This window comes from Pseudorasbora parva, chromosome 1 (assembly GCF_024679245.1).
Source record: "Pseudorasbora parva isolate DD20220531a chromosome 1, ASM2467924v1, whole genome shotgun sequence".
Taxonomy (NCBI): domain Eukaryota; kingdom Metazoa; phylum Chordata; class Actinopteri; order Cypriniformes; family Gobionidae; genus Pseudorasbora; species Pseudorasbora parva.
In genome coordinates, this window is record NC_090172.1 from 27,970,260 (window position 1) to 27,994,924 (window position 24,665).

Here is a 24,665-nt window from a genome sequence, read left to right on the forward strand (position 1 = left end):
TTTAAAATGTCTTCTTTGATGTTCCACAGAAGAAAGGAAGTCACAACATTTGAACAAACATAAAGGTTATTGAATGATGATAATTTTATTTTTGAGTGAACTGCCATTTCAATGCAAAAGCTGGTAAATGACACCTTTCAACACTTTGCCTGTAAGCCCTCACTGTAGCCGCACACTCTTTAACCATGTTCTTCCCATTCAGGTCGCACCATCTGTATGCTCCAATTGATGTGAGCTTTAAAAGGCTCACTGATCCATATCTTCATAAACAGACCTCAGAATGACAAGAAGACTTAGTTTGGGGAGGGCACCTAGAAGTAACCCTTGAGGGCACTCAACTTTTCATGGTGCACAGCTGATATGGATTCTGCATGCTTCTGAGCTGACCTATGGCATTTCGTCAAGGTTAGTCAGCAAATCATCAAGAGTAAGTGTTCCCCAGCCTTCACCCTTCCCTTAGGGCAGCCAGGTCACAGCCTGTGTACGTATGCACTTGTTTTGCTGTTCCAAATGCATTCCAATAGCTATCGACTCTTCCAACTATTTTAGATTAGGCAACATGCAGTACAACAAGCTATTAAAAAAGTGAGTCAGGACAACTTTAGAAGCTTCCATTGACTTTACTTTAAAAAAAAAAAGACACATTTTTGGTACATAGCATCTACATACATAAGCAGAACAACTAAAAAAAAGATAATATACAAAAACTGCTGGTTGTGCACGTAATCTCTCATTGGGACTGATTTGTATGGGTTTCATTAAAATAAATAATGCCTTGATACAGTGCCATTACTTAAAGAAAATGTTTGGTGGCTCAATTTGCAAGACTGGTCATACGAGGGTCAATGTCAACATCTTATGAGACTATTCATACATATTCAAGTATTCTTATTTTTTTCTCAAGCAAAAAGAACTGGAATACTACAAGTGTATGTTGAAAATATGCAAGAGGTTATTGCTGAATTTCCTTTTTAAAAGATTGTTCCATTCTTTTGTTTATATGTGTAAAATACTGTCTAAATAACAGTGAAGACAATTCATAAAGATAAAATGGCAGAAACTCAGACTGGAAACAGGAACGTTATGGTACAATATGTGACACCTCAAAACTGCTCTTGCCCAAATTCCAAGACGACTTGATTGCAGATGTCCTCAGCTTCAATATTTTGTGATGTTTCCTGCCTTCCATTGCAACGCTATATTGTTTTATAGCAAAGGCTTTACCTTCATTCTCCAGGGCACAGAATATAGATCTTAAAAAGCCAAGCATGGAAACAGTTTTTCCTGGTTGGGATGATCTCCAAACAACCAGAGTTACTGAATTGTCTTTTGAATACAATCTTCTTCTTTTTTTTTTTTTCCTAAAACGGAAAAACTCCTTAGCAAACTCCTTTTGAGTCCTCTTGCAAAGTTAGCACCACAATGTTATCATATTTATCAGTCCATAAAAAATAGTGCTGTTAACATCAGTCCTTGGCTTTGCACAGCCAGCCAACATTTTTCTTACTTTTCTTCTGTCTATATGCCACAGGTGTGGCACTTTAAAGGTGCAGGTAAAGGACTCTAATCTCGATCATTTCATTCCTTAAAATAAGACATTCAAAATAGGGTGCAAGCAAGACAGAACCATAAATGCTTTTGCAGATGGCAGACTTTTGACATTGGCATTCTGGCAACTTCCTCAGCATCAATTCTGGGCATCCCGATGATATTCACCAAGATTGCATTCATCTCTCCTGTCGCATTACATTCACTTTCAACGTTTACTTCTTGAATTTCGAAGGCTGATAACACACACAGAGTGTTCATAATCTGGATTTGACAAAGATGGTGGACGAGTGGTATGATTCATGAAAAAAGTGCCTCTACTGACCAAGACTTGGCTATAATCCCTTGTTTATTGCCATTTAGGAAGGCTGGCAATCATTTTTGGGACGTGTTGATCTGGATGTATGGAAGGATAACAGGGTGTCTGTCTGGGAGGGTCATGAGGGCGCGGTGAAAACTGGCTTGCTCCTGATCTTGGATTTTCTCCACCTGCCTCCTGAACTTTCGGGCAAGCAGGATTGATGGGACCCCTCTCCTTAACCTCTGGGCAGCCTTTCTTTGCCACACATCATATTTGGAATACTTCACACCAAGAGGGACTCCTGAGATGTCCTGCAAAACAGAAGAACTTTCTGTAGTTTCTGTAATCCATTGATCTGTTGTCATATTATCAACTGATTTCGATGTTTTGAAACACTAGCTCAAGCACTGGGCATGGTGCTGACAACACCAAGGGTCACAGGTTCGATTCCCAGGAAATGCAAGAACTGATGAAATGAAAATCGTGAATGCAATGCAAGTTGCTTTGGATAAAAGCATCCGCCGAATGAATACATTTAAACTTCAATATGATGATGAACAAAGCCTAATGGTAGATGTGAAATGTCCTAATCAACTTATAGTGTGAATGTAGCCTCAAGTGGGGCTATTGTGTTGTTGGGTTGTTTGTTTTTGTTATTTTCAAATCCAAGCCATGGCCAGCTGGCCAACTGTCTTGCCAACGCTTAACATATTTCCATGCCAAGAGCACATGGCACAAAAATTTGCCAGAATGCGGCACAACACTTGTACTTGTTTTGGTGCTTGGAATAATGACATCATTGCACATGCTGTCCAATGGAGTTTTATGGTGTTACCATGGGCTTTTGTTTGTGCAACTATCTCTCTCAGTGTTGTTCATACATCATCTTTAATGCAGTCTACTGATTTCTGATGATTTATGCAATTTTCCACATTGCTCAGCGATTCTGAGAGAAGAGACAGGGTTAAAATTGATTTTGGCGTGATAAAAACAGGCTGCGTGTCTGACTAGCCTGTCTAGTCTGAGTCTGTGTTTGTGGGTTCAGCAAAATCATTGTGCTGGGCTTTCGATGGGGGTAGGGAGAGATAAGCAGTTCCATGTACCTTGTGAAGAGCCTGCGACACTGGGAAGACCTGCAGCGAGGTGGAGGAAACATCTCGCTCGGACTTCACGGGTTTCGCACAGTACTGCTCCAACAGACGCAGCTCACAGCTCCGAAAGCAGCATTCTTCCACTATTCCTCTCTGAGGACGGCGGCTGTTTGATCTGTTCGGCCTGCCTGGGTGGGGGAAGAGAAGGTAAGCGATCAACTCCGGGGTTCCCCTGGAAAGCGACCAATGCTACCAATTCACACCCTATTGTTTATATTTCACCAAATCCCACATGTGGCTGCTGGCATGTTCTTAAGATTTCTGAAACTGGACACTGCATCAACAGATCCTTTCTTTCTTTCCTGTTCTTTGTGACTCCCTTTTTTTTGGCACTAACCGATTTTATAAGGACTTTAAAATGTCACAAAGAACAGAAAACAAAAAAACAAAACAAATATTGTTCCATGTTCCCAAGAATGTGTGAATAGCTAGCAAAGTGGATCCTTTAACCTTGCCATTTGCCTACTAAACAGAGATAAAGATAAAGAACAGCAGGAGAGGTACAAAAGGGGGAAGTCCACCGTCATCTGATAGGAATAGAGGGGAAGAGGGGGGAGAGAGAGAGAGAGAGAGAGAGAGAGAGAGAGAGAGAGAGAGAGAGAGAGAGAGAGAGAGAGAGAGAGAGAGAGAAACAATTTTTTACAAAAGAGATTTTAACAAATAAATACCTGCAAACACAAATTTAATGTGTGTTTATCTAACAGCTTGTATTGAGAACACTTGATGGGAAGCAATAACATATGTTTCCTCATTAATAAACATCCTCATTGTGACAGTCATTTAGTTGATAGACAAGAACGATGATTAAGCCATTTACTATGACAACTATCTCTAAATCTACTTCTATAAGACAAATAGATATGTAAAGGTTTATATTTCCCTGCAACCATCACAGATCACACTACATCACTGTAAGAGTTACACTTACTGATATAAAACCCATGTTCTCCACACACGAACTGCAGAGTATCCACTAGTTCTCCACCGCAAAGAGTCTCCGCCGTTGCTACGGGGGATGCGAACATGAACAATGACAGAATGAAGAGTATCAGTGAGCACATCTGTAAAATGAAAGCAGATTTGAGTGAGTCAATTCTTAAATACGCAGTCAAACTGTATCGTTTAACAGATGCTTCTGATGTGATTGTCTGGTTTTCAATCACGCGAGCAAACAGTAATTCAACAAAGTTCAAAGTGAATGTGGAGACGCTATTATCCGTATCAGTGATACAATCAAGCAACGGCTGAGTTACTCTTAAAATCCTCGAAATGATTATGGATAACCAAACTTTTCTCGAAGTTTTACATATCGTGATTAAAATTCATCAATATGCACTTATAAATAATAACGTTCAAACTGTGCAAATAAGCATGCTCAAATCATTATCACTTTCTCTTACCGTTGTTTCTTTTTTCCCCGTTTTTCGACACGATGCACAGAATACATGGTAATCATCCATGGTAGGCGGTTTGTTGAAAACGACGTTTACTAGCTGGTGTACTAAAGAGTTGCTTTGTTTAATTTCCAGTCTGTTGCATCTCTTTGAGTGATGCTTGTGGCTGTCTCAAAGTTCAGAGGACAGGCAAAGGATATGTACTGAGAGGCAATTTATACTAACACCCGCCCCTCGCACCCCAGCCCGATGTCCGATTCGTGAACAAATGGTTCTTTTGAGTCGGATCTTTTTTTTAATGAACTGGTAGAACCACTTCACCAAACAAGACAGAATCGGTTCTCGAGTCAACAACTGGCCGACTCATTGAATCAGAACTTGTTCTATGACAGTTGTATAAATAAATACACAAATAACATTTCAACCAAGAAATGTGAGTGGATTTTACCAGTGTTTCTTGTTTATGCAAATCATATTTTCATTATAAAAGTTTTTATAAGTTGAGTCTACTGCAACAAACGGAACTGGGTCGAGACATGTAAAATTACAGCAATCGCCCTAATTAACACATAACAACACATAAACAGCACTACACACGAGTGTTTTATATTTTACTGGGACGCGTTTGGAACGCTGTATGTGATGACGCACATAATAACCTCTTTTTGAACTCGTTCTTTGAAACCTGTTTGAAACGAACAATTCGAAAGAATCGATTCGCAGAAATGTTTTTCCAATCACTGTGCTTGTGAGAATGGGAATGCTACCCGATCGTAATCAAATTCAATTTGACAGTAAGAATCGAATTTTTCGATTTCAGTCAACATTTGTACTTAATCCAATTCATTCAAACTTCCTATAGGCTAGGCCTACTTTTTTTTCTTTTTCTAAATAGCCTAGTAAATTTTCTAACGACATTGTTGTTGCCACACCATAACAGGTGGTAGCCTAATTCCTTTGCTTATCTTATGCGGGAATCCTAACACACCGAGAGAGAGAGAGAAAAAAAACATTTACCCATTTTGATATTCTAGCCTACATGTCTTAAGGCAAGAATATTGTGAAAGTGCTCGGGTTTATGCTTATGCATGCTTGCACACTCAGCTAATGGGAGTAGGCTACCTGCTCACCAATGACGATGTGCATTCTTAGTCAAATACCCCCCCGCTTTAAAATACCTTTTGGCAACAGGACAGGTCAGCCCGAGGAATTTTAATTGATGGAACATTCTTCCAGCTTCTCACCATAACAAAGGGGGTTGCTATCGCATTCCAGAATGCAGACAGACACCGTGCTGAAATTTCACTCTCACACGACAAGTGTTGACCCTTGTGTCCGCGTGCTCCATCTCGTGCGAAAACCTAAATTTAGGCCTATCTTTTCTTAAAAAAGCAAATCAATACGCAATGACTAGGCTACCTATTTAGCAGACAGTTTGTACAAATACTAGTCTAAAAGAAGTGGCCTAAAAATAAAGTGCTAGATGGAAATGAATGAAGTCAAACATGTCCTGACATGCCTCTCACTGGACATAATGGAACTTTAGTAAAAACACATGACATTTTCTGGCTAAAAACAGCAGACAGTGTGATGCAAAACACGTTCATTTTACATTTCTCTAAAAGTAGAAATGGCATTGGACAGTGATATTATGACAAATAGTCATAATACTATAATTGTATTAGGTTACTGTCAGTTGTAGGCTACACTCAAGGTGCATAAGTTTTTATTTTTTTTCTCCCAAACAGACAGGTCGGACACCACTCATTAAACAGCTTGTTATAATGTATTAGATAAGAATCCACTAAGGAAAAATACTTAATGTCAGTGTTTAAAATAGTTTACCGTCATGACAAGTGCACTATGGCACTCTCTAGTGGTCAAACGTCATAAAGCTAGTGTAAAATGACTACATGACTGAGATTTTAGCAGAATCTGGTTAAAGTAAAGCAGTGAAATAAATATTTTTGAAATGATCAGAATGTTACGTGTGAGGAATGTTGTGTGTCACTTTTCTGGACTAGACACATACAATTCTACACTTGAACAACATACACTATTTTGTATACTCCACTTCATATTGTGTATATTTGTATGCATACGATGTATTGTATTGTATAAATTGCCCTACTTTACATTGCCCTACTTTGCATGGAAATTTGTAATACAATCCAATGCATGTTAATGTTATCTGTGAAACTTAAAAAAGTTGATTTTCAAAAGAGTACTGTGGACAAGCCTCTCACGGATAATCAAAATGCATCATATGTTGCTGTTTTCTTTTTAGGTTGGATAAGCAAAGTATAAAGAAATTGCCTATTGCAGAAAAAAATGAATGAAATTGAAATGATGTAACGTTAAACTAAATATATAAATAAAGTTCAAACGTGCTCTAAGAAAATACAATTCATTATAGGTAATTAAACAATGTGCCAACATGGCTGTCATAGTGACGAAGCCAGCCTTTAGAGATAAAATGCCCTTGTCGCGTTATTTTCTCAATTCTATGCATTTGAAAGAGGGTCCACTGAGAGTCAAAGGCCATATGAGACTTTTTCTTCATTATAAGTCAAAACTGTCATGGGTATTGGGTAAAAGCTGATGCTCCTGGAGCATGGCATTATTGAATGTGGTATTTTGTTTCTGCTATTTAGTAATGTTATTTGTAATATTTCAATATATAGTTATAATTAAATTATTTATGCTTGGATAATGATCTGAAATATGAAAAGCACTAGTGGACTAGAGTGGGCCACTGTTGCTACGGTTACCTACTCTTATGGTTAAAGTGATTTGATTTCACAGGCGTCTTCGGGTTTGAAAATGCACACTGAATGAATTGTAACACTTTTTTGAGACAAACTAATTAAAAAAACCGGACTGATACTTGTTATACTTAAAGGTAAAAGAGAATATGTTTTTTTTTACTAAAACCCTTGCTAGACCAAAAAGATTCCCCCAAATTTTGTCCCAAGTCAAACTGTCTGAACATAGAATATTTGAATAATGTTGGAATGTTCAGGGTTTATGAGTTCCCAGCATGCATTGCAGCACAAATAAATCAAATGTATTGCTGTTTGCTGACTTTTGGTTTGTCATTATTATTTGATGTGTTGTGATGTTAACAGCTCATACAATTTCAAATGGTCACCATTCTTGATGTTTGTGTGTCGTGTTGAGGTCCATGTACAACCTTCTAAAACGAGATTTAAAATATTGTTGCTTTGTAAGGCGATTGTCTGTTCAAAAACAAAAATACTACAATTAACTTGTCATACAATACAATATACTGTATATGGAAACCGAAAAGATAGATCAGTTCATTGTCTCTGAGAAATATGAAGTTGCCTTAAATTAAAAGGGTATAAAAGAATATGTTAATGTCTTTCTATTTGACATAAAAAAAAATAACATGATTGAATAACCTTTACATTTGTTGCAAAATGTCACACCATGCATGTGGCTCATGCAGGGCATCATCACTTGCCTGGATCGCACTCACAGCTGCAATCACAGAGACCAGTGCATCGTGGAACATTTTAGGAAAGCTATCCCACCTCGCAAGTTCTCCCATTCTCTTGCATTGTCGTGGATCTCTGCCTGTCCGCGGCTCCGACTGGAAGACCAAAGCAGCTCATTGCTCCAAGCAGTGGAATACCACATCAGCTTTTATGGCCAGAGCTTACACCACAAATGTCAAGCTGGTTCTGCCCTGCATACAAATAGCGGTCCTTCTGGTCTGCCAGGCCAAACTCCCCTGCACCACATGGACGAGTCTGGACCCGACTCAGAGGCCTTCAAAAAGCTGCGCGACCGTTCTCGCCCTGCATGCCACCGAGGCCACACCCAAACGAATGGTCAAGCTATGGCAAATTTGGTAGTCCGAGCACTTCCTTTGGCTTAAATTAAACAAATATTAAGGATGCTGACAAGGCCGCTCTCCTTGACTCCCCAGTCTCTCCCTTGGGATTGTTCGGTTATACAGTGGATGGCTTTGCTGAGCAATTTACAGCGGCCAAGAAGTTGTCGCAGGCAATGCGCCACTACCTTCCAAAGCAGGCCAGTTCTTCTGCTGATTCTGTTGCCCTAAGCCATCGTCGACTTACAGTACACCCACGTCTGTTAAGCCTCAGCCCAAGGTAGAACCCGAGGTAATGCAGCGCTTTCACCCAACTGCACTACCCATTTTCCAGGATCCAGGGACCCTGTCCTAAGTTAGTGCTGGACTCTGAGCAGCAGCCTATACAGCCCTGATGTTTCGGGCACAAAGAGGAGGAGGTTAAGTCCAGCCAAGGCTGGACCAACCTCAAAGTGACCATGTGGTCACCACCTCCCAACTTCCTGTTCACTTCTGGGCATTGGAATTGCTGTGTTTGTTGTCAGTGCTGGGTGTGCGCAACCAATGGTATGCACGCCCAGATTCCCTTCCGCTCTTATAGTGAATCAAATAAAAAACAAATGCCATCACAAAAAGTTCATTCCTCCTCTTCCTTATCCCATCACAGTGTGGCAAGCTGCAGTATATGACTCTTCAACCCCTTGTGTTGAACTGAGTTTTGGAAAAATTAACCAAGACCACTTGTTTACCAAAGAAGGAAGGCGTCTAATGATGCCTAGGAAATGATGCCAGTGTTTCTAGCTGTCAAGGCGTTCCAGTCAGAACTCAGGGGGCACTATGTCTTGGTTCATTCAGAATGACAGTGGTAGCCTGTATAAATGACCAAGGAGGACTCAAGTCTTGCCACTAAAGCTAGTGAACCGCCTCCTTCTCTGGGAAGAGCACAATCTTCGCTGGCCTCCATGAACATGGCAGAAGATGTGCCGGCCTCCATGAACATGGCAGAAGATATGCTGTCCTGGAACCGGCCCTGGGGAAGAGAAGACTCCACCCCCTTGCAGTTTGCATGATCTGAAGCATATTTCGGGCAAGCAGAGGTGGACCTCTTTGCATCGAAAAAGAGCTCCTACTGGTCCCCTCTACACTTGTATGCCTACCCTCAAGTAGCTCTGCACCCTGCAGGTCATAAGCCAAACCAGAGAGGACAAATGCAGTTTTACTCATGGCAACACTACGGCAAAACCAGCCATGGATCTGTAATGGTTCAGCTGGTATGAGCAGCCCATCCCTTTGAGGAGGGATCACCTTTCCCAAATGGGAGGGACAATTTGTATGTAACCTCTATTTACAGCCCCTCAACAGGAACCTTAACATACTTCCCGGGAGGTCAAGAACACAATCTCTAAGGCGAGGACATCATCTACTGGGTGCCTATATGATCATAAACCATCTACTGGGTGCCTATATGATCATAAACTATCTATTTTTTTCAGCTGGTGCCCAATCCGAGATATAGACCCCGTCTTTAGAGATCAAATTTATACTCTCCTTCCTACAGCCACTGTTGGACAGCGGACAAACCCCATCCATGCTCAAGGTATACATAGCAGCTTTCGCAGTGTACCACGGTCCTATACCTGGCCAAAGTTGGTAGGAATGACGGGGCCAAGAGACTCAATCTGTGTCACCACCCAACACAGTTCCATCCTAGGACCTGTCTAAAGTCCTGAGGGCACTCTGAGGCCCCATGTTTGAGCAGCTCACAGCAGCCATCCTGAGGGCTCTCTCACTAAAGAATAACCTTCTGCTAGCTTGGGTTAAGCGATTTGGCAAATTGTGATTTAGCGAGTTTAAGCCTAACAGTAAAGTTGTCCTTAGACCAAAAAGACACCATGTGCCTAAGGTGCTTTTTACCCTTTAGAGAAAAAGCTATAACTGTCCCTGCTCTCCCTTCCACTAAGGATGAACACGCACCACACCCACTCTGCCCGATCCAGACCCTTACAGTGCATTGAGCTATTTGTGTGATTGGGAGGCCATTCAAAGGGGTGGCCAGTTAAGAAGCAAATTATTATTACTTATTGGATAGTGGACGCAATAGCACTGTTCTACAAGTGGGCTTGCAGTGCTCTATAGGGGAGAGGGCCCACTCTTCCAGGGGAATGGCATCCTCTCTGGCAAGAATTAATGGAGTGTCTCTTTGAAGTCCCCATCCTCTGGGTTTTTTCCTGGCAGCATCATGCCTCATGGGCTTGATGAAAAGGGAACATTTTGCTTCCTAACAAACATTGCATAGCATGCCGTGCTACACACTTATAAATGAGTCAAAGCTACTGCTCTTCAGTGGAAAAATGAAAATCACAATCAACGTTACTTGAATAGACAGTCGGCTTTGAACCAATCGGTCTTCAGTATTTTCCTCATAGTAACTGACACAATGCTCGTTCCTTTTATCTCAGGGACATGCAATTTTTTTGTTTTGTTTTAGAAAATTGTCTCTCATGCTCACCAAGGTATTTTATCAAAATATAGTAAAAACATTAAAATTATTGCAATTTTAAAATAGCTGGTTTCTATTTCAATTTAAAAAAAGTTATTTATTCATGTGATGGTGAAGCTGAAATTTCAGCATCATTACTCCAGTCTTCCTTCAGAAATCATTCTAATATGCTGATTTGCTGCTCAAAAAACAATTATTATTATCAATGTTGAAAACGGTTGTGCTGCTTCATATAGATGCTTTGTGCACTTTAAATTGAACAATTGAACTACTTAAATTGACCTAATATATACGAATCTTTAACTACTAACATTTAAATGAATAATTTGATACAATGCACTTATTGTGCACATGCACATTTTTACATTTTTAAACACATTATATTAAAAAACACATGCAAGTTATTACATGATCCACCTACACTGTTGAGCATTCTCTTACACCCAACTCTTAAACCTATCCACACAACCTGTCCCTAATCTTACCTGTATTACACTTTTTTTAAATGCAAGCTCAAAGTAGTTAAAGAAACCAAAACATAATGTGAAACCTAACAATTAAATTGGTATTTTAGTACTCAAAATAACGTCTTATGGGTTTCACTTTTTTTTTAAAGGAAAGGTAAAGGCTCAACCACATTCGCTGCATGTTGTAGACCAATGTCAAACTGTTTGCACAGGAACACAGTTCAATTTATGCAGCCTACTTAGAAGAGATGACTTTAATAGGTCAATGACTGGACTCTGACCTATTTAAATACACCACAATGAAGGATCCAGTTTGAATATATCCAAGGAAAATAGAAATTTGAGAAAAGCTGTTTTGTGTTCAGACACTGAAGTTAAATATAAAATTATAATGTGAGAGTAAATGTTTTAAAACATAGTTTTTTAAAGAATAATCTTGTCATGAAAAAAGTCAATATACTATTTTAATAGAGACTAGACAAGAATAATAGTAAATAATGAAAGTACTTGTTTTCTCATTATTAAATGTATGTTTAATGCTTATTCTGAATAAATAACTGAATAAAATAACTGGAGTTTAGAATACATGGGATTTTTTCGACAATGATTTCCAAAATCATTACAGTATATAACACTCAGAAGGGAACATAAAATAAAAATAAATGTAGTTACAGTTGTGATAAAGCCTCTGATAACCATTAACAGATTAAAACAAACCTTTCAATGCTGAATCAACATACAAACCAATAAAAACAGCCCAGTCGAGCAAAATCCATTATGAGTTCACAAATAGGGTATTCATAAACATATCATCAGCACAATCTCATCTTTCCCTTCATTAAATAATATTAAAGATGTAAAAATGCAAATATCAGAATGCAAAACAAAAGTACAAATGGAGAACTGCAATTTGCTTGATTTATAAGCAAGCATTTCAGCCAAGCGAATTACTATGCTCCTTGGCATCTTTTCAAAAGAATATTGTCTATTGAAGGGTCAAGTCTAGGAATCTGTACATCTCACAGTAAAGTATACTGCACAGTATACTGTATACTGTACGTAAAGTATACTGCGATAAAAAAATGAAAGCACATCCTGGTAATGAAATGCAATTTATCATCTGCAATTTTAGATCACCTGCACTGAACTGTTCAGTTAAGACACAGGTTAAGGCACCAGCACATATAACAACAGAAGGAGATTCTCACACTGCCTCCCTAATTCTCTCCTTCATATGCTGCATCTCACAGACACATGCAAACAAACAAGACAACACAAGCAAAGCAAAAAAAAAAGTTTTTAAACATTTCAAACCTCTCCCAAGAGTGCTGATATATAGTTAAGGTGAGTTATTAAAAGCATAATTCTTTCACCAGTCAAATCACTTTGGGTCTCTTCTAACAAGCTGAAACAGATCCAGCATATCAAGCATTGCTTGTCGGATATTGTTTCCAAAGCGATGAGAGTCCTGAAGAAAGATGGGGGAGAAAATACAAAAGACTATGAGAGAAACCACAATCGATCAAAAACAACGTTAGTCATGTCCATCTAAAGTTGTGAATTTAATTTGAGCAAAAATTTAATATTGCATTAAACATTAGCAAATATTGGAATATTACATAAAACGTTTGCGAATAAAGCACATTTTTTAACTTATGTGTTCAAGAGATCAAAATGCTCACTTCCTGGGAAACTGCCGCAAAGTATCAATAATAAAATTGGAAATTGCTGCATGTGGCGAAGCCTGCATAAATTCCTTGCGCCTCAGAGACCCAAACGTGCAATAGTTCTGGGAGGTAATTATAGCAAATCATTTTGATTACAGACTTTGGGTCAGGCATATTTCAGAAAGATTTAGATTAAAATCTTTTGATAAAAGCTGAGATCCGCCAACAGCTACTCAACTGACACTTGACACTTCAAAAAGTTCATAAAGAGACTAAAACTTGTCCATTTGAATTGAGGATTAGTCAAAAGTTTCTGAAGAAACTTGATCGCCTTATATGATGAACGGATTGAATTTAGGCTTTTATTCACATGTAAACATGTATCAGTGAAAATTAGCAGAAGCTCAAATGAACCTGCTTAACATGTGAGAGCAAACCTCTTGCTGAAGTTCAAACGTGTTGTTTAACACATGCACTGTAAAAAAATATTGCTGTTTTTTTTTGGTTTCACTTAAAAAAGTAAGTAACCTGGTTGCCTTAAAATTGTGAGTTTATTGAAATTAAAAATGTGAGTTGATACAATGAAGGAAATTTGTTTAATAAATAGAAACTCAAAATATTATTGTATCTGAACCACATACATTTTTTTTTATAAATCATGAAAATAGCACTATTTGGCATGTTTCGCTGTGCCATCAGAAATAAAACACACACAATTAATCAATATGCTTACAAAATCTTTTAATATTTTAATAAAGGTTGTCGAATCGCAAAATATTTTCATTGTATTAACTCAAAATTTTAATTTCAATGAACTCAAAATTAAAGCAACCACGTAACTTTTTTTCTAAATAATTTTTTACAGTGTGGGAATGAACATCATTGATTCTTGCACGTCAAGCGAACATGCTTGATCTTCCGTTGGTTTACCACCACTGATGTGTGAGTTTATGAATTTTTATATGTGAATAAAAGCCTAAATTCAATCGAGTATCTTCAGAACATTTTGGACTAATCCACTCAATTCATATGGATTAGGATAACTATTTATTTAAGAACTTTTTGAAGCATGAAAGTGTCAGTTGTGTAGCTGTCTATGGAGGGACAGAAAGCTCTCAGATTTCATCAATTAGACCTTCATTTGTGTTCCGAAGATGAACGAAAGTCTTGCGGGATTAGAACAACATGGGGTGAGTAATTAAATTACCATTTTCATTAGTCATTTTTGACAGAATTTCCAAACTAACCCTTTAACATTGGAGATGGTGTCTAATGAGATTGCCTTGCCAGATTATGTGACTGGATAACTGAACTAACCAGCAAACCAAAGTCACATTTGAGTTTTTTGTTCGCGAATCAAGGAATTAATTTGGTAAATGGGTTTCCATCATAGTTTATGCACATCTTCTTTTGTGCATTTGTGTGCATTTTAAAATGTTATGTGTATCTTGATGTTTCCAGGTTTTTTTATGCAATATCCTCAAATTTTCACTGAAAAACAAGCAGCACTGTGTGTTGTGACTGATTCTTTGATTATGTGTGTACTCACGGTCTCTGGACTAGAATGCTTAGAAGAGATGTGGAAATTGATGAGATTTTCTCCAATAATCACATAGGCTACACCATAACCATCATCTGCAACCTACCGCAGAAAGAAAAACAAAAAAACAATGGTTAAATCTGATCTTTTTCACCAAGCATTTTAAAATGATCAGATTATGTAATTTTTGAAAGACTCACCGGTCCAAAGCCTCCCCCACTGGTCACATACTCTGGGTGTCTCGCTAGGTCAAACAGCTCCACCTGCTGTAGAGGAGTCTGACTGGTGGAGAGTTTCCAAGGTTCTGACAGCACCTGCAGAGACAGGAATTGGGAAATTATATATATATATATATATATATATATATATATATATATATATATATATATATATATATATATATATATATCAACAGCATTTAATTTTGTTTTGCATTGAAAGGGATAACAGCTCTTTGTCTTTAAAGACAAAAATGTATTTTATGATTAATATATCATGAAACATGAGGGTCACCAGGAAAAGTAATTCTCACAAGGCATTCTCTTTATATCAGGGGTCTCAAACTCACAGCCCACAGGATGATATTTTATGGCCCCCTACTTGACATCAAAGTTTAGTGTTGGTGCGGCCCGCGTGTTGTTCTAAAAATAATCTTTTTGCTGAGTCATTGCGTGTGCCGCGCTTGCAGCGCTTTATGCCTCACTTTGTGTGTGTGTGTGAGAGAGAGTTAGCCTGGCCCTCCCTCATGCAGTATAATTGGTTGACACCGTGATTGACAGGAAAAGAGGCTGATCAGACAGTGGAAACTAATGTGGTTTAAGCGCTCAGATGGCCAATCAATTCAAAGTAGGTGGGACTTACATTCTCTTTTGGCTCATTTTTTGCTCTTAATATACAAATCACTGATGAATATTTTAATGAAGAAGAAAACTATGAGAGTGGATTAAAACTCAGAACCTTTGAGACAATTTATTAAAAGTGTACTAATAGACCACTGAGGAACTCAAATATAAGCAGCAGATGTACGTATTTATTCACTCATTCGAAGAATCTCGGGACTAATAATATATTTGATGCAAATAGTTTGCAAATAGTCCCAAATAGATTATTTATTACTACAATTAAATTCACTGTTCTGTTCGACCTGAACAGACTTGATGCGGCCCAGCCTGACCAAGAGTCTACCTCCAGCTAGCTTACCTATGTAAATTGAGTTTGAGACCCCTGCTTTATAATATTCTAATATATACAATACATTTCAAAACATTAGGGTCTGTAAGATTTTTAATGTTTCTAAAAGAGGTCGAATAATCACCAAGACTGTGTTTACTTAAAGATACAGTAAAGCAGTAATATTATTACAACTTATAATAACGGTTTCCTATTTTAATGGTGGTTTAAATATGCTATGAAACCGGGGATTGAACCACCAACCTTCCGGTTCATATAGGCCAACCTACATGAACCACTGAGCCACTGCTGCCCCATTTTTAAAGATGCAGTAAGATATTTCTGAGAAACGCTGTTGAAAGTGGATCAGACTCAGCACCACAACACACTTGTAGCCAATCAGTATGGTGCGTATCCACTCATGATGGGGTGGGGTGGGGAGAGGAGGGGTGTGAAGTGAGCAAGCGGGAGATTTTAGATGATCTTAGATGCTGATCTTTTTAAGGATTCTTTGATGAATAGTCTTATGTCCAAAGTCTTATGTAGCCATGTAAAAGTCTTTACTGCCACTTTTGAACAATTTAATGCATCCTTGCTGATAAAAGTGTTAACTTTTTTAATGGTAGTGTAGTGTATATACTTTTTATTTTCTGAATCATATAAATGCTGAAACACACCTCTTGAAGGAAAGGGGAGTCCTGACCAAGGTACTTAGACACTACATAAAGGCAAAAGAGATGGCGGTCAATGCCATGACCAGTCATTGCCAGTCTGTACATCTGCTGGTGTTTCTCAGAGGCCTGCATCAGTAAACGAAGTTTCTCTTCTCTCTAAAAAATTAAAGAGAAAAAAAAAAGTATTACTGTGTTACCCTATTTCTGCTATCTGCACTGGTATAGTGCACCCCACATCCCCATGGGTTTTAAGTTTTTTTTTGACATGGTACCGTCTCATTTTTCGTCATTGCATGGACAAAAGCACAGGACTCAACGGTGCAGGAGCGCACAGTTTCTGTACGGCCTTCTCTGAATAAACGTGTCATGGATGCTTCATAAGTCAAGCAGAATTTCCCTTTATCCTGTACAAAGAAAAACACATTGAAATGGTCATTAAGCATTTTAAAATTAGCAATAAGCAGGCATATTTTGCTACAACTTTTAATAAGTTAGATGTTCACTAATAGGACAGTTCACCCTATAGTGTGCCAGCTGCAGTGCAAGCTGGATGAAGGCATCTGGACTGGTCTTGCACTTCTTGATCAGGCCCTTTCCAAAGTCACTAAAGGGGATTATGTGCGAGTCCACATCATCAGCCAAAGCCTTGGCCACAGACAGAGAGTTGGCAATCATAGTTTGGCACTGCCATGAAATACGAAGCAAAAGAGACAGAACATCGAACAAGTGAATGCCCTGGCTCCTTCATATCATTCAAGCAAGATGTGAAGAAAAGAGTTATCCGTGTTTTTACTATGAAGTGCATCATACACAGACCTCAGTTGGGATATTCCACTGCAGTCTTTGAGGTCCAGGCAAATTAGGGTGAGGTTCTCCTTTACAGTGGCCATCTTCTGTGTAGCCCAGCTTAACTGGGTCCATAGAGAGTGCATGCTTTATGAAAGATATCATCAGGGTTTACATTAGAAGCAGATATAATGTTGTGTGCATGATAAATAGGAATTAAAAATTAAACAACTATGCACACCACAATTCCAAAGAATACAGTTGGTAAGATGTATCTTATGGTGTTTAGCTATAAAAACAGTAAGACTGTGAAATATTACAATTAAAAGAAATTCAGCATCATTAGTCCAGTCTTCAGTGTCACATGATTCTTCAGAAATCATTCTAATATGCTGATTTAGACAGTAGTAGATCCAAAGAGTAGTGTATGTGTACACGTGTACCTCCCAGAGATGGCCAACAACTGGAGCATCAGCCCAACTATGTTCTGCATTAAGGCCCATTGTTCCATTCTTGAAGACAATGAAGTTTATGGACTTATCAAACCACCTAAAAGGGAAAATTACCATTACAATTCACATACGGCATGTTAAATACAAGCTCCTCAGTGGTACAGCACTGGTTCCTAGAGACTCTTTCAAAGGGGCATTCAAGGAGATGGTCTCTCTTAACACAAGCTATGGTTTCTTTCTCACCTGTCATAACACTTCCCATGGAGCAGTGATTTAGCGTAACGGTCCAGGGACTCCACAGGGTTTTTTGGATCATAGCGCTGTTCTGTGTCGTCCAGTGTAACAAAGAAAGCAGCCTTCTCCACAGCATCCAGAGACTTCTTGTTCTTGCCGTGTCTGAGGTAGGCATTACGGGCACATGCCCAAGGCACTCTGAGACAGACAGAAACAGACAACAAGCTTTTATTCAATCTTAAATGGTTTAGACTGTTTGCTCTTAACCAGTGAAAAGTAATGTTAGAAAGAGAAGAGGGAGAAATTAAGAACAAAAAGGACCTAATTTCAAAACGGACAACACACTTAAACTTTATAGCGTTTACAAGAGATCAGACGAATGACAGGAAAACGGTAGCGACACCTGCTGTTGGGTGTGTAGTGAATACCTGTCCCCTGCGGTGAGGGCAGCAAGGGTTTCCTCTCCAGGCTGTGGCTCTGACGTGTCAGCCAGGATCCTCTCCATCTGCTGCTCTATCTCCCGTGGCAATAGTAACCGCCCATCATAAAACATCCATACTTTGAAGTAACGGCCGCGGTGATACACCACAATATGCCTGCTGTCAGACATATGCTGAACTGAGTCTAGAGAAAGAAAGGACAATTTACAATAACCATGAACGTTATAATGATTATAAATTAAAAATGTACATATAAACAAAACTGTTCAAATATTTGGAGTCAGTAAGATTTTATTTAGACAGTAGAAAAAATGAAAGCAGCACAACCGTTTTCAACACTGATAATAAATGTTTCTTAAGCAGCAAATCAGACCAACAGCAAATCAGTGTCGATTTCTGAAGGAGCCTGTGACTGAAGAATGGCTGCAGGAAATTCAGCTTTGCCATCGCTTAAATAAATTACAATTTTAACATATATTCAAAAATACTAAAAAAAGTTATTTTAAAATGTAATAATAGTTCACAATATTGTTGTTTTTGCTGTATTAATGATCAGGAGTCATAAGAGACTTTTCCAAACAGACTCCAAACATTGAACAGTAATGTAAACATATGATAAGAAATGTAAAAAATAAAACAAAAAGTTTTTTTTTTTGTGTGAGCAAATTATCAAGGGAGGAACTAAGGTGAATAAATTAGCGCATGAGCGTTCATCGGCAACGTGAAAAAGGTAAAGTGTGTAATTCACGCACCACTAGAGTCAAAAATCAAAACCGGCTTCCTGAACACGTCTGCCTTTGGTCTGCCAAACAGGTAGTCCCGTACATTTATACTTTTATTTTATTTTTTAGCCGCTCTACAAATGATGGACAACCGGTCTCTCTTTGCCTATTAAATTAGAATAGGAGTGGGTTTTTTTTTTAAATCAAGAAATGACACATATCACCTCTAAGAATTGTCTTCTATCCAAAGCAACAGTGAGGGTGGGTATCAGATCAGGGCCTAATTCTAATGTCTAACTGATTTCATGGCTATTATTAGTACAATACACAATTTAGTACAATAATACATCAGTATTCCAAAACGCAATCCATTGTTGCATTTCTAAGGGAGTGTTGTGACATACAACAATTTCTTGAAATAAAGGGGCACTAAGGCCTAGTCCACACGTACACGGGTATTTTTATTACCGGAGTTTTTCCTCCTCCGTTTTAAAAAACAATCGCGTCCACACAAGCACGGTTTTTAAAAAAAATCTGTCCACATGAGAACGCAAAACTACGCTATGATTGGCTGCCTGATTTCCACATGGGTCCCATTCACTGCACCGATGCACATTGCACTGACTGAGGGATGCCATGGGCTCAAGTGAAACACTTCTACGAGTTCCTTTACTTTGGACTCAGTGACAGGTAACTGTATACACAGGTGCAGGGCCGAAGTGGACTGTATAGCTTCACACACTTGCTTTACTATTTTGTATTATTGCATTCTGGCGCCTTTGTTCTGCAATACAATTAAATAACTGAACATCTGTAGGATAAACATGTGATAAGCGCTGTTAGTGGAGTCCACCGCATAGAATCGACTCACGTAAATCAAAAGGAGATGTGGAAAATCTGACGTCAAACAAAGGAGAGAACGGCGCGCACTTCAATTTAAAAAACCGAAATCTCCGGTTTCACCATCTACACGACAACGCTGTAACCGGAGTTTCTAAAAATCTTCACCCTGGCCGGAGTTTTCAAAAAAGTCCGGTTTTAGTAACCGGATACAGCGTTTGCGTGTGGACGAACAGCCAAACCGCGTAGAAAAAGCTGCGGTTTTGAAAATACCCGTGTTCGTGTGGACAACATATTTACAAAACAATTAATCCATGCCTTGTTGACTAATAAGCTTGTTATCTTTCTCAGATGCATATTTAATTGTTCACGCAAAGGAAAGCCGCAAAAACAACTGTGTCATGTGTTCATGTACCTGCTTCTATGCCTGGGATGCGACTGGTGTTGAACATGCGCTCGTACTGGGATGAACACATGGGGATGGTGTTTTGAAGCATAAGCTGTGAAGCAGAGAGAATGGCCACAAAATATTGTTAGGCGGACTAGAGATGAACTATGCAATCATTAGTACACACAGACGACTAACTTGTGTCGTATGAATAAATAAAGATTTAAATAAATGTAACGGAAATGGAATGAATGGAGAGGGATTTTAAGCAGCAAAGTCCTGTGTCACCAACTTGTCAAAAAGTATATTTTTGAGTATAAGAACAAACTGAAAATGGAGTTGCCAATGAACATATACAATAACATATCTAATACCCTGCTAATCAAAACTAACGATGACACATGACCAGTGTAGTAGGCAAAAGCTGGGTGCACAGACTGGCTATTCTTACCGCACTCCTGGCCTGGGATGCGGCATGTATTAAAAAGCCGTTCCCACTGGGCAGAACAGAGTGGAACGCTGTTCAATAGTGCAAAAAGCTGCACCATTATGACCATATGATCAGGAGGCATGAAATATAGAAATATTTATTGCACTGAATAAAGAGATCATTCTCCATACTGACAGGCCTAAGGTTAGTTAGGGCAATCAATAATTTGTAATGGTGTTATTACTTATTGATTCTATGGCTGTGAAAGTCTATAGCTATAACAAATTGTATTATTTTGTACTATGGGACAAAATGGTAAATAAGCTCACTAATTGACCTGTTTGCTCAACAAACATAGCTTATTACAACAAAAAGTGATTTGTTTACAGTAAAGACAAAATATGGTTGATCGCCTAACCGGCTTGATTTGAGCCCGGTCCAGCTTACTCCTGTAAAGCATGATTGCATGAATGACGTTGCCGGCTCTTGCTGCTTGCAGATGTGTGGGAAAGGCATAAAGAAAGTCCTGTTCAGAGAGAAATAAAGAAACAAGGAGTTTTAGATACCAAGAATGCATATATAATCAAATTAATATGGTGTAAAAAGCTAGCCAAAGTATGTGACCTAAGCCTAACTAGCAGACATTGATATATCAAGATACTATACTACACAACACATGCATTAGAGGCTGGCAAGTACTACTTACCATTACATAATAGTTGCTGTTAACCATGATTGGCCCACGTCCTCTCAAGTAGATATATTCTTCCCACCAGTCACTGACCTGAAATACACAAACAACAATGCAAACTCAAAGGTGAAATAGGTTAGACATTCAGAGTAATCTCTGTTATGCAGAAATTTTCACCTTCCCCATCATGTACATTATCGTTAAAAAGTTGTATGACTTTAAAAAGTATGACTTTTTGAAAGAAGTCTTTTATGCTTATCAATGCTGCATTGATTTGATTATATTCTGAAATATTAGAATACTGGCATTTAATGAACATTAAAATAGCAAGCAGATTCAAAATAATAATTAGTAATTTAGTAAGCTCAATTTTCAGCATCATTACTCCAGTCTTCAGTGTCACATGATCCTTCAGAAATCATTCTAATATGATGATTTGCTGCTCAAGGATCTCTCATAATTACAGCACAACTTTTTTAAACTAAATATTTGTGTGTACATTAGAATGTACAACTCAGATATGCACAAACCACATGAAATATGTTAAAGTGAACCCAAAACAAATTACGCCAAAAGGCAAGTCGTTTGCATCCTTGCGCAACATAAAGAAGAAAATATAACAACATTATGCTGCTGCTGTAATTCCTAATTGAGAAGTAACTGATAGGTTGAGCAATGTGTTATACTTACATAATTGGTGGCCCACCAAGACTTCAGTTTGAGGTACCACTGAAGTTTTGGTCCAAGGTTCTTCTCAAAGTCAAGTGCAAGACTCTGCATTCTTTGGTGTTCCTCCACGCTCAGGAGTGGCTGGACTGATTCAAGATACTACAGATCCAAAATTTCAAGAAAACAAGAAAGCATAGCTAAAATTCACACTTGTAATCAAGATCTCATTGTCAGGGTAGTCACAAAAAAATTTGTACTAACTTAAAACCAAGCATGGTACTTATGCTTTATAAGTTCAAATCAAATCTAAGATGTTTCTTCTAGTACCGTTCTAAACAGCGTGCATGTTTTAGTAAGTTAAGTCACTTCATCCACGCAACCTACCTCCAACATCAGTAGATAATCACCTGAGCAAGTTAACTCTGAAAACAAGTGACCAAAATCCACATTGAAAAACTAATTGAAGTGTAGCTATTGCTGGGTTACCAGTCTGATTCTGACATTTAACTGAATAAACTAAAACTAAATACATTACATTGAAGAAGAGTTTTAATCTGGTTGTTTAAAAGATGAATAACTTACTCTTTTCATGGTGTCCTTCACAGATGGCACAGGTAAATTAGGGAGAGAGGTCTGAAAGCTGTTTAGCATTGGTGTTTGCATGCCAGAAAAAATCTTCACCAGCACCTGCAAGGTCAAACAACAAATTGCAGCGTTCAAAAGAACCCAGAATGGATTATCATAAAGTGTTCCAGAAAAAAGGTAACAAATTATAAGTCCTCGATGTTATACAAGCCATAATCGAAGTTTCCAGGTAATTTTGCCACGGGGACAGTACATCCAGCCATGCCAGGAGAGCAAACCCTTCAGGACAGTCCTCATGCAAAATATGATGGCAATCCACAGACCTGTGCCCACCATGACACCCCCAACTAACATCTGATTTTGTGCAGACATGTACCTACTGCAGAAAGAGAAGCACAACAGGAGCCTGGTTGAGAATACGAACTAATATACACTAATGCAATTTAAAACCAATCATTCCATACTGTCTTGGACTAACAAAAAGCCCAAACAAAACAGACATACCTGACCGGGACATGTTTGCCAAGTTTGAAGAACAGGCCTAAGGAAGGGTCCACTTTTAAGTAATGCGCTCTTCCCAAGTACCCTGCCAACACCAGCATGAACCCTGGTGCGCTCCCTGGGTACACCCCATTCAAAATCCCATTCTGCGAGCACAATGAAAAACTACATTCTCCAAGACTGGTTTTAAATCTCCAAATTGTCTTGAAAAGGAAGCCAAGCGTTCCACTGGTAGAAAATTTAAGAAATACAATCCTAATACCTTAAAGCGAATGAATTTCTTCTTCCAGGAGTGAACTCCGGAGAGGTAGACCTGCCGAAGAGCCTCATGACTGAGCTGAAGGTCAATGCCATCGGGGCCGACTGTGAACTGAAACGCCACAGCCTGATGAGCTTCTGCCATACTGGATCACTGCTAACAATTCTGAAAAAGAACAAGAGTCTTCACTGCAAGACACAAGAGGAGGTGACTAAGTACAAATTATAGCAATGTACCTTCATATTGTTATTTACAAAAACTGTGACTCCAATGATTGTTATATAACATGCTTATTCCTCTGCTGATAAAATGATGAACCAATAACTAATACTCAATGACTTGACTCATGTCACATTTAACTTTTCGAATTATAATAAAACCAGAAATATTTCTCAACCTAGAAGGGCTGAAAACTATACCGCATTGGCTGACCCATACACGTTCATATTTAAAATCGCACGGCTACGTTTCATATTAAGAAGACCATTTCGAGCTTGCAGAGCTTTTAAAAAACAGTTTTTATAAAGAAAGATAAAAATAAATAAAAAAATATAAAGATTAATCGCACATATAGCTATGCTTACAGACCTGATGATGTGGCCGTATTTTCTTCTATACACCAAAACACTAAATCACGTGATTCAATGCAGGAAAACATAAATGAATCGCAAACAACTTTGAATCTAGCCCCACTGAATACAAATCCGATCTAGAGTTGTTATCTACCTGTGTGTGTTTACTTACTGAGCTATGTTAGCTAACCCAGTGGGCTGTTATTTACGTCCATGATGACGAATATGTCAAACTGCCATGACGTGCCAGACTTACCTTCACTTGATGATTTATTCTCCTGTCCAGACCTGTAAACGCGATCAAATTAAGTGTACAGTCGGACATGCATTCGATTAAATGGCACGATTAATCCAGACAATGTTAGTTTTCCTGGCTGTTATTTTAACAACATAGTAGATAAATATAGCCCGTCCACTCTCCATTAAACACACGACTAAAACGTTGCGGTAAACAAAATAGTTTCAAATTTTGAAGTAGCGAGCAAATTGGGTTACTTAAATGTGATATGAATATCCGATACCATTAACTATTGTTATTTTTAGACATTAAGGTTTGACCTTCATCATCCAAGCCTTTGAGAAATATCGGAAGTAACCAACCTGGTGCTGTTTTACCGCCTACCCAACACGGAAGTGAACGCTGAGTGGACGTTCTGCCTGCTGCATGCATTTCTTTATTCATGATGAGATGGAGGACACACACACACACACACACACACATGGATTTGTTTTAAATCCATGTAATGGAATGCTTACTAATTACTCTCAGTAATGGAATAATATTGCTTAGCTGGCCAAGTTTCTAATGTAATCGAAAATTGTGCAATTAGTACAAAATAGATTGTT

General features: G+C 38.5%; 2 protein-coding genes across 5 annotated transcripts; both read right to left on the reverse strand.

The window, feature by feature from the left end:
• Positions 1-600: 600 nt before the first annotated feature.
• On the reverse strand, positions 601-4,663 carry igf2a (insulin-like growth factor 2a). Its single transcript, XM_067437491.1, has 4 exons — positions 4,401-4,663; positions 3,929-4,061; positions 2,953-3,128; positions 601-2,160 (listed from the first exon to the last, which is right to left on the reverse strand). Exons 1-4 carry the CDS (start codon positions 4,458-4,460, stop codon positions 1,924-1,926), a joined length of 606 nt encoding a protein of 201 aa, XP_067293592.1. The 5' UTR covers positions 4,461-4,663; the 3' UTR covers positions 601-1,923.
• Positions 4,664-11,706: 7,043 nt separating this feature from the next.
• cpt1aa (carnitine palmitoyltransferase 1Aa (liver)) lies at positions 11,707-24,491 on the reverse strand. 4 transcript variants are annotated; one of them, XM_067437475.1, is made up of 20 exons: positions 24,420-24,454; positions 24,076-24,107; positions 23,251-23,412; positions 22,992-23,134; positions 22,695-22,866; positions 22,485-22,589; positions 21,924-22,061; positions 21,249-21,326; positions 20,961-21,068; positions 20,140-20,224; positions 18,151-18,346; positions 17,732-17,920; positions 17,480-17,585; positions 17,067-17,183; positions 16,770-16,934; positions 16,523-16,654; positions 16,254-16,406; positions 14,607-14,720; positions 14,416-14,508; positions 11,707-12,667 (listed from the first exon to the last, which is right to left on the reverse strand). In XM_067437475.1, the coding sequence occupies exons 3-20, from the start codon at positions 23,389-23,391 to the stop codon at positions 12,581-12,583; spliced, it is 2,322 nt and encodes a 773-aa protein (XP_067293576.1). In that variant the 5' UTR covers positions 23,392-23,412; positions 24,076-24,107; positions 24,420-24,454; the 3' UTR covers positions 11,707-12,580. The 4 variants fall into 4 exon arrangements, with proteins under 4 accessions (XP_067293576.1, XP_067293577.1, XP_067293574.1 ...); XM_067437476.1 differs by lacking the exon at positions 24,076-24,107 and having other exon boundaries at positions 24,420-24,491; XM_067437473.1 differs by lacking the exon at positions 24,420-24,454 and having other exon boundaries at positions 24,076-24,411.
• Between the last annotated feature and the right edge of the window lie 174 nt (positions 24,492-24,665).